Source organism: Rhineura floridana, chromosome 18, assembly GCF_030035675.1.
Source record: "Rhineura floridana isolate rRhiFlo1 chromosome 18, rRhiFlo1.hap2, whole genome shotgun sequence".
Lineage (NCBI taxonomy): Eukaryota > Metazoa > Chordata > Lepidosauria > Squamata > Rhineuridae > Rhineura > Rhineura floridana.
Window position 1 is genome coordinate 12,204,087 of NC_084497.1, and position 10,360 is coordinate 12,214,446.

A 10,360-nucleotide genomic window follows, 5' to 3' on the forward strand; every position below is an offset into this window, starting at 1 on the left:
GCTCGCTAGAAACAAAGTATTGTTGATTTTATGCTGTTCACTGCCATATTTTTCTTGATGGTGGTGGTACAATTTTTGCAAATACATAAATAATAGCTTCCCAAAATAAAGATTTCTGCCCTTGGCTTGCACCCTCATAAAAAAACTTAATTTCATATGTACGCTCCTGGTGTCTGAACTGGCAATGACTGACCAGGAACAAGACCTTGAGATAGCTTGAGTGAAGAGCTTGATGATGTTGACCCAGTGCATGATCGTGGTGAAAAAGGCAAATTTCATGCTAGAGTTCGTTAGCAAAGGTATTGAAAACAAAACTATCAATACATTTATATAGTGCGGCTGCATTTGCAACTGGGTAGCCTCACCACAAGAAGGATACTGGAGAGCTAGAAAAGGTTCAGAAAAGGGCAACCAAAATGATCAATTGCCCTGTGAGGAAAGCCTGCAGCATTTGGGGCTGTTTAGTTTAGAGAAAAGGCAAGTCAGAGGCAACGTGATAAAAGTTTGTAGAATTATGCATGGCACGGAGAAAGTGGATAGAGAGAAATATTTCTCACATAACATTAGAAGTTGTGGATATCCAATGAAGCTGCATGTTGGAGGACAAGGAAAGACAAAAGAAAGTCCTTCATCACACAACACACGGCTAAGCGACAGAACTTGCTTCCAGAGGAGGCAGTGATGGTTACCTACTTGGATAGCTTTAAGAGGATTAGAGAAATTCATGGGGGATAAGGCTATCGAAGGCTACTAGCCATGATGGCTCTGCTCTGCTTCCACTGGCCGAGGCAATATGCCAGTTGCCAGAAGGTGTGGGAGGGGAGAGCGCTCTTGCACTCAGGTCCTGCTTGCAGGCTTCCCTTTGGGGCTTCTGGCTGGCCACTGTGGATTAGATGGGCCTCTGGCCTGATCCAGCAGGCTATTCTTATGTTCTCATGGTCCCTGTCAGAGAAAGACAAGGAGGCTCCAGTCCTGGACCCTCTCTGGCCCAGGCTCCATCTGAGGGGGAGGGGCCAGGGTCCTATGATGCAGTCCAGGACAGGCTGTCAGCACTTGGGGCAAGTTCAGCCTCTGACATCGAGGCTGAACAGCCCCTGAGCCCAAGGGAGAGGCATCCCCTCCGATGCCAGGTAGAGATCTGGCCCATCTGGAGGAGTGCCTGACTACAGGTCTGGATTCCTCAGGAGTAAAGGTCTGGCTGCAGTTGATCCATGGGAGTCAGCTGAGGTCCTGCTTGCAGGCTTCCCTTTGGGGCATCTGGCTGGCCTGTGTATGAACAGGATGCTGGACTAGACGGGCCACTGGCCTGATCCAACGGACTCTTCTGATGTTCTTATGAGTTGACTAAAACTTACATTGATTTTATGTACAGATTTGGCGAGTGGACAGGCTTTGCAGGTGTGTGAATCATGCCGAGATGACACCAGGCTGAAAAAATGAGTGTGCGTGCCATACCATTAGCCATTCTGTTATAGCCCTTTCAGCTCCCAAGAACAGCTTTCCCCAACCTGGTGCCCTCCAGATGTTTGGGGCTACAACTCCGACCAGCTGCATCATCATAAAGCCACGCTGGCTGGGATTGATGAGAATTGTAATCCAAAACATCTGGGGAGCAACAGGTTGGGGAAGGGTGCTCTAGAACAGGTGTGGGGAGCCTTTGGCCCTCCAGATGTTGCTGAACTACAACTCCCATCATGACCCTTTGCCATTGGCCATGCTTGCTGGGGCCGACAGGAGCTGAAGCAACATCTGGCGGGTTAAAAGTCCCCCTCATCTGCTATACAAGAGTCAAGGGGCTGTTGCTGGGACCCACACCCACTGAGGGCCCATAGCTACCACAATTATTTTGGTATGGGTCTAGCAAGCCCTGCCCTAGAGGGTCCTGCATAGGATGGACCTACTCTGGGCTGCTCACTCAGTTTGAACACTGTTTCTGAACCTCTGTCCATCTCCGGTCATGCTTTCACCTCAAGTGTAGGACATGTGTGGCCAGCTCACATGCCCAGTGCAATTGTCAACATTCTCCCTCTCTGTCTGTCATGCACACACACTCCGTGTTGTTAACATGTTTCGGCAAAGGCTGATGAAAGCACTGTAGATGAAAACACTGCCAGAGAGGCCACACCCATATGTACTTTGGACATGGTTGTCATGCTTAGATTTCATATGCCATGGCAGATCTTTTATATTACTCGTGAAAGAGGCATCAGCAAGAGGGGTTGGTGGGCGGCCGGGGGGGGGGGGAGAAAAACCAGAATTGAAAAAAGTCCATGAACTTCATCTCAACTTTTCTTTATGGGAAGAAAAAAAGGGAAACAAACTAAAAGGGGCCTTTAATTCCCTCATCTCATCCTTCCAACCCAGCCGGGCATCTCATTCATCCATCTCCCCAAAGGGTGGAGGGGGCAGCTCTAGGGTGTGTGTGTGTGCTGTGGAGAGCGCAGGCCGTTCAGTACCAAACCCTTTGCGTCAGGCTTGCCCAGGTTCATAAATCAACCATTTCAATACTCTGCCCATTTGAAATGACGTCCAACTCTTTCATTAGCTCATGATTTATCACTGCAAGGTGGCTCTTTTATTTTATGCCCAATTTATACACTTTCTGCTCTTCCTCACTCCCCACCACTCTTGGATATCATGTTCACTTTGTCCACTAGGCAATGAGACAGTAAATTTATTGTCTATGAATTGCTACTTTGAAAGATGACATCAATGCAAAAGCGTGTTTGTGTTTCACTTCTACGGACAATGCGGTCATTGGAGAATCCACACGGGGTGGAGACGATGGGCGTCATGAGGTCACTCGCGGCACGGGTGGACCTGTAGCATATATACACACGATGGGGGAGCCTCAGGAGAAGCCACATCGGCCAGGTGGACATTTCAGGGACGTTGGGGAAGACACGATGGCCAAGCTGGGCTGGATCTGCCTCTCTCTGGTCAGCTTCTCTGGTCCTGTCTGGGCTCTCCCTGTGCTCAGCTCCAGTGAAGTCTCCTACTGGCTCCCAGGTAACTTTCCTCTCTTTGGATTCTCTCAGTCAGGCAGCCTCAGGCACAACTTTGCAGGGGGAAACCCCACCCCCACAGAGGGCATCCAGTGACTCACTTTTAGGAAGCAGATAAAGGTGTGGGAATGCTTCTTCCAGCAGGCTTTTGGGTGAGAGAACCTGTGAACAGGCTGATGTTGCTTTTATTATGCGTTGCATTGAAATAATGTCTTGTGTTGTATGGTTATTGTGTTCTGTGCTATGTGGTAAACTGTCCTGTGGCCTTTTGGGAAAGAGTGGTAAATAAATAAATAAATAAATGCACCAGCTCACACATGAGGGACTGAATGAGGTTTTGAGGGCGCCTGAAGGACTTGATCTGGAGTGCCCCATTTACACCTGCAAAATGAACCCTGAAGGGATGAGTTGCATGACAGAGGCAGGCTCTTTGCTCCCTGGTTGGCACTGCCAAATATGAGTGATGTTTGAAAGAGTATTCATCCATCCACGCAGCCAGACTTTTCTTCTTGACATTTAATCATTATGGAAGAAAATGGATGCTAGTAATATATCCACTCAGCCCGAGAATGACCATCACAACGGGCTTCATACGTTAATGAAATTTGCTTTCTTTGGTTCTTGGAGGAGGGGATTGTTGACATTGCTATAGCACAGAAGAAAGCAACTTTTAGAAACTCATTGTAGAGGGATGCAAGATCCCAACAGGCTCCCATCCAGCAGCAGGAGAGACAAATGGTTTGAAGAGTTCTTCACCTATAGTAGAGGTTTCAGAAGGCAGCAACACACTGGGGAAGGCATTAAAAGGCAGCAATTGTAAGATTGGGGGCAGGGGGACCTCAGCCCTAGAAAAAGAACTCTATTTAGGCCCTAGCCCTCCTCTCCAGGCCTTTGTTGCTGGAATGTCTCGAGCTGAATTATTGTTTCTTGCTTAGGAATCCGGAGGAAGGGGATGGACCAGAAGCATCTTGAAAGGGGTGGAGAGAGGACCAGCAGCCAGAGCTTTATCATGTTATTTGAATAAAATTTGAATTATTGGAATTCAAGTTGTAATACAAAAATCATAGAACATTGTAGCATAGCACATTACAATTGATACAACAGGAAGAAAAATCTTCAAGTGGTTTTCCAAGACCCTCAACAATCTTCAAGTGGTCTGTCGGGGAGAAAACATGGGAATCGCTGCCTTACTGTACACCGCTTAGAGACTACAATGTTAAGCAGTATATACATTGTTGAAATAAATAATAAATTGTAAAATATGCCCTCTAATGTTAACTGGGATCTGTCAAATACTATTAACCAGGAGTACACAACCTGGTGCCCTCAAGATGTTGTTGGACTCCAACTCTTTCCAACCCCAGCCAGTAGGACCAGCGTAGCGAGGGATGATCAGAGTTGCCCTCTGAACCGTCAGAAGGGTACCAGATCATAGGACATGCAAGAGGCACCTGGTCGATGTTAGTCTCTGAAAGGGTGGCGGATGGTTGGAAAGCCCAAAAGCTCCAAAATGTCTGCTATCCCTGAACAGTCAAATATTATTGCACGTCACTTAATAAAAAATAATTAAAAATCATCTGTTGAAATCCCAAATATCGAGCATCAAATATAATCAACATTTGGGGCACATTTGAGTGTTTGGAATGTATTTAAAGAGAATTTTAGAGAGCAAGATTTCTTTGCAATGCCGGTTTGGAAACACAAACCTTTCAGGGTCATCCTTGTGCATCTAGTGGACCACATGCAAAAAATGACATTATTGCAGCCTTGTATTGGAGAACAAATCATTTCCACACTAGAAGTAGATTTAGGCTACTAAACGTTATATGTGGGAAGGTGTGTACTAGCTAATTATAGTACAGTAGGGCCCCACTCATACACCGGGTTACGTTTTGGACCCCTGCTGTAAAGTGAAAACCGCTGTAAAGTGGAACTCATTGAATAGAATGGCGCGCAATGCCCGAAAACCGCCATAAAAGCAGAACAAGTGCCGTATGAGTGGGGCTTTAGTCTAATTGTGTCTAATTGAGACCGCTGTATTAGCGAATCACTGTAAAGCAGAGCGCTACTGTATGGGGAAAAGCATATGGAAAATTGAGTGAGGTAGGGTGCGGTTCTATGAAGATGGCTGACAACAAGCATCTTACAGCTAAAAAATCAAAGATTTTGATTTGTTGACCAGAAGAATTGTTACTTCCTTTGTATTGTGTTGCTTGTATGATGCTTAGAGGAGGTTGTGATAGCCACCACCCTGGGTGGCTTTAAAAGATTAGACAGATTCATGGATGGCTCTGCTCTGCCTCCAGTCTGAGGCGGCATGCCTCTGAATGCGTCGTTGGTAACCTCAGGAAGGGAGAGTGGTGCTCTTGCACTCAGGTGCCACTTGTGGGCTGGCCATGGTGAGAAGAGGGTGCTGGACTAGATGAGCCCCTTTGGCCTGATCCAGGTGCAGCCGGGTTCTTCTTGTGCACTCATGTTCTTATTACCCACCTTAGGGTTTGTTGCAATCCTAAAATGATCAAGAAAATGGATTTAAAAAAGCTAAAGCAATTGTGGGGATGTTTAGTTTAGAGGGAGGAAAAAATAAAGGGAATTGTGGGGGGGGCATGGTGAAGGTTTGTAGAGTTATGAATGGTGTGGAAGGAGAATGGGCAGCGGGGGGGTTACTTTCCCCCCTTCCCGCCAGATCTTGTATCAGAATTCAGTCACCCACTGAAATTGTTTGACACAAGGGAGTGTAATTCACTGATGGGCTTCACGGTCACAAATTGTGGCAACGAGCAGCAACAGATAACCACTCCACCACCCCTGCCCAAAGGCACGCTCCGATGCAGGATCTCTGAAGACACAGCGGGTGCTGAGAGAAGTGGAGGAGGGGCTCGCATGTGGGGAGATGATGCTTTGCTTTTGCAACCTGCTTGTGAGCCTCCCGCTGACCACAGTGTGAAGCAGAAGGACAAGCCGGGCCTTTTCTCCAAGCTGAGAGGACAGTCCTTACAGAGATCCTGTGTTCAGGCCAGGGAGATCCTCTTGCAAGGACAGAGAGTGGGTGGGTGCAGGGCACCTTTGCATCCACAGAAGGGGGCTTTGTGAGTCTGCGGGGGCTCTACCACACAAGTCTCAAAGAACCAGCTGTCTCCCGCAAGGATGATGAGGCCAATGTCTCCCCACAGGCAGTCTGATGCGTCCTTCTTACCCTACAGCGGCTGACGAAGATGCCAGGATAGATCTGGAGGCGCTGAACAGCAACAGCCGAGGCCCCCTTATGCAGACCCCCCAGGGGCTAGCGGGGGCACAGGTGGAAGACACTCTGAGAAAAGCAGGTAAGACAAAGAAAGCCCCTCAGAGAGCCCTCTTTCCCAAATCGACTCGCTCTCACTGTTGAAAAGCAAGTGCTGGCAGATGCATTCTGCAGGATTTGTGTGCAAAGACATGTGGCTCTTGTCTAAGCTCCACTTCCCAGTAGATTGTGCTCCAAGGGTTAAAGTCTCCTGTACTATTGCCCTTAAATAACACACAACACAACTGCCAACAGGTCCACCTGTGTCCACCTCTGTGCTGCCTAGCCAGCCAAGACACCCAACACAAGAGAGCAGGTTGCGGCCTGATCTAAGGTGTGTCATAAAAACAGCAGTAACACCACCATACAAATACAAGCAAAAAACAACAACAACAAACCGGCCCCCAGATGCACGCTTGGGTTAAAGGTGGGTCCCAGATTGAAAAGGCGGAAGATTATGGGGCAGTGGGTGCTGAACTTGGGATTGGGAGACCCAGGTTCAAATCCCCACTTGGCCGCGAGGCTCCCAGTCTAACCCACCTCGGAGTTGTTGATAGCGTTAAATTTGGGAGGAAGAGAATTATGTACACCACTTTGAGCTCCTTGGAGAAAAGGTGGGATATAAATGCAGCAGCAACAAACACAGAGACACACTTGGGTGGGGACAGGAAATCAGAGAAGCTGCAAGGCTGGGGTTTGTGACTTTAATTTGGAAATGTCCCATCCAAAGAAGCCTCACAGCAGAGCCTTTTCCGCTCTAGGCTTGGAGAGCCTGCAAACGGGTTTGACCAGAGCCGACTGTGGGCTGGAGAGGGTCGCGTGTGCTCCAGCACGAGTCACCTTTGACGCTGTCTCTGTCCCCCTCCAGTCTAGGAAGCCAAGCCAAAAAGGTCCCACCAGGAACAGCTGGAGCCTGGGGCTAATGGGAAATGGGCCCAGGCCAGCGTGGCCTTTCCAAAGGATGCTTGAACGTAACCCTTGGGTTTTTATTCCAGGTCTCAGGCCCAACAGCTTCACACCGCCCAGGGAGAGTGCCAAACAGGTAAGAAGCCAGGGAGGGAAAGAGACCCCCCCTTGCCCCTCCCGGCTTGTCAGGTCTGCCGGGCTTTTTACTAGTACCCCAAGAGCTTCCCACCAGAGCCAGGTGCAAAAGTCATAGAATGGAAGAACAATGTGCCTCTGAGCACATTGCGAGCCAAGGGATGTTTTCAGCCCAAGAACTGCTCAGAGCCCTTTTGTGCTTCCCAAAACAGGTATCTGATTGGCCACGGTGAGAATGGTCCTGTGGCCCCATCCATGGAGAACCAGTGTGGTGTAGTGGTTAGTGTCAAACGGGCCTGGAAGACCAGGGTTCAAATCCCCACTCAGCCATGAAGCTCACTGGCTGACCTTGGGCCAGTCACCGTCTCTCAGCCTATCCTACCTCACAAGGTTGTTGTGAGGGTAAAATGGAGAGGGAGAACCATGTACACCACTGTGAGCTAGGAAATATATGTAAATAAATAAATAAAACCCCAGCAGGGGCCTCCTTGTCTTTATGCTCCTCTTGCACAACTCCACTCGTTTAGTTTTATTTCAGCAGCCTCATTTAGGCAGGGAAACAGTTTCATTGAGGCTGTTGTTAAGCAACTGGGAGTCAATCTGCTGCAAACCACCCAGATCTAGCAATCCACCTTCTGCTTGCCCCTGGCATATGAAGCCTCTGAGGCAAATCAGAGCCACTGCCTTTCCTTCCTACAGAGGCCCTTTGGCCCAGGAAACTGTTGCCCTTGAAGTCCATCTCTGAAGAACAAGGAGGGCTAGAAATGTAAAGCTGTGATTGTTAAGAAGCTGAACTCGTATCACCTTAATGGACTCCTGTTGTGTAAAGAGAACGCTGCTGCGTGTGCGAGCTGGCTCTGGGAGAACATGTCCTGCGAGTGAGGCTTCTTATGTGGAGCCCATTGTAACCCATAAAGCACTTTCAGAGGGGAATGGGACACAGGCCCAAGATTAAACCAGCCTCGTGGGCTTGGCCACTGGCCCACCTGTGCATAACAAATAGCAGGCTGCTGACATAGCCACAATTTCCAATTTCTGCAAATGCCACCTTACAGGGCAACTCTGCCTTAACCAGCTATTTCCAGGGCTGGAGCCAGTTCCTGTTCAGCAATCGTGCAACAATATGAAAAGCCTGCACTCCAGGGACACAGCGCCAACCTTCCTTGCTCTACCCCCTCCCAAACCACCACCAGCAGCAGCTTTCTGTACCTCAATATCCTGTGTTAGGTTGCAGGCAGAAGGCCCACAAGAGGCTGCCTGTTTGCCTGCCTGAAACCAAGTCGGTCTCTGGATGGTCTCTTCTGACTGGCCTGAGCTCAGCCTTTTATCTGGACGGAACCCAATGCCTCTTGCATGCAAAGCATGTGCTCTCCCAGCCAGGCATGCCTCTCCCTCCCTCCCCAACGCAGACCAGGCTTCCTTGCACTCCCAAGCAGTAGGAACTCAAGCCCCTAGCCCTCAGATGAAGAGGTCAGCTGGGCCCCCTGCTTGCAACCTGTCACTGCGTGATGGAGGCCACTTGCCCTGCCTGGCACCCCCATTATGCCTCTGTGCAAGGGATGCTCTGGCTTCTCCCTGGCTGCCCCGCTGCAAATACACTTACTGCAAGCATGACAGAACCAGATCCATTTTAGTACTGATAACATCACACGTGGCCTTTGGTCATCTTGCACTCAGGGCAAGCACAAGGAGGGGAAAACAGCAAGGGAGATGAAATGGCGAAGGATGCACAAAAACAAAGGCTTTATCGACTGACTGTGATCTCTGTAACCAAATGAAAAGCTCTCTTAGTTGGTTACAGGACACACAAACGAACACTGGCATTTCTCTAAATATGCCCATGGATCTACTCTGAAACGTTTTGGGGCAGTATGATTTACTATGTATTTTGCCTATTTTCTATGACTGTGAACACCTCCTTAATGTATCATAACCAAATATTACAGGATGGTTCCTGAGAAACAAGGGGGCAGGTTTTTGTCGGGGTTTGGATACAATCGGATGCCATTTTGAATCAAGATGGCAGGTTGGACCTTTCCAAACTGCAGATTTTTGGGGGTATGTTTCTCAGAATTCCCAAGGAACAGCAGGCACTCCCCAATCCACCTTGTTTTTGTGCACCAACTTCAGATTCCATCTCCCCTTTTCTCATCATTGGTTTCATCTCTGTTGGATTCTTTGCTGGGAGAAGCCTTCCTAGCACAAGGGAACTTACTTTCCCCATTTTTTGTTTCGTTTCCTTACTTAGGCACTCTTTGGAAGCCTCTCCCAGAACACGCTGCTGAGCCGCCTCTTGGCAACGGGCAGAAAACAGTACAAAAAGCGCGGCAACCTCTCCGAATGCTTCTGGAAATACTGTGTGTGACAAACTGCAGGGAGCAGGTGATTGCCAACTGTCCCCCATTCACCCATTCTGGCTCCTTAATTTATGTTATCAAGAACAGTCCTAAAATCCTGCATATAAATTTGTGCAAACCTAAAAGATGAAAATAAAGAAATGTGAAGAGGGCCAAAAAAAAAAAAAAGCCCCTCCATACTCCTTGCTGTTTGTGAGATTAATAAATCTTTGCTTGTTTTACGAAGATCTTGTAAGCAAAAAATTGTTTTCCTCCTCCTGTGGCTCCCGGTTATTTATTTATTAATTACTTGATTTATACCCCACCATTCTTCCCAGCAGGAGCCCAGGGCAGCAACCGTTTGGGTTTAAGCAGCAGGCAGAGCCCGTGGGACCTGCTGTTAGTCTTTCAGTGCCCTAAAATGCCAGGGGATATGAGGTAGAAACTATTCAGTGATTTCTCCTATATAGCCCCTTACTTCACTTTCAACCGCCCAGGGCAGCAAGGCTGTCCAAATTTTCCAGTTCAACAATGATGTAGAAAGTCAAGGGCATACACTTAAGGTTCCTCAGTGAGCTTGCTAGAATTGAGCTGTGCCTCCTAGGCTGACCCCTCGCTGTATGCCAATCAAACCCAATTCACCTTTACAAAAATAATCTCTGCTCCTCCCTCTCATTAGCAGAGCCATGATGGCCTGT

At 48.4% G+C, this 10,360-nt stretch overlaps 1 protein-coding gene across 1 annotated transcript; it reads left to right on the forward strand.

The window, feature by feature from the left end:
* The first annotated feature begins 235 nt into the window (after positions 1–235).
* LOC133372803 (urotensin-2-like) lies at positions 236–9,691 on the forward strand. Its single transcript, XM_061601870.1, has 5 exons — positions 236–299; positions 2,704–3,009; positions 6,209–6,328; positions 7,281–7,327; positions 9,575–9,691. Exons 1-5 carry the CDS (start codon positions 236–238, stop codon positions 9,689–9,691), a joined length of 654 nt encoding a protein of 217 aa, XP_061457854.1.
* The last annotated feature ends 669 nt before the right edge of the window (positions 9,692–10,360 follow it).

Coding starts and splice junctions, on each gene's coding strand:
- LOC133372803 (XM_061601870.1), top strand. CDS start 236: ATGTTGACCCAGTGCATGATCGTGGTGAAAAAGGCAAATTTCATGCTA. Junction 3,010..6,208: donor AGTCTCCTACTGGCTCCCAG/GTAACTTTCCTC, acceptor CTTACCCTACAG/CGGCTGACGAAGATGCCAGG. Junction 7,328..9,574: donor CCAGGGAGAGTGCCAAACAG/GTAAGAAGCCAG, acceptor TTCCTTACTTAG/GCACTCTTTGGAAGCCTCTC.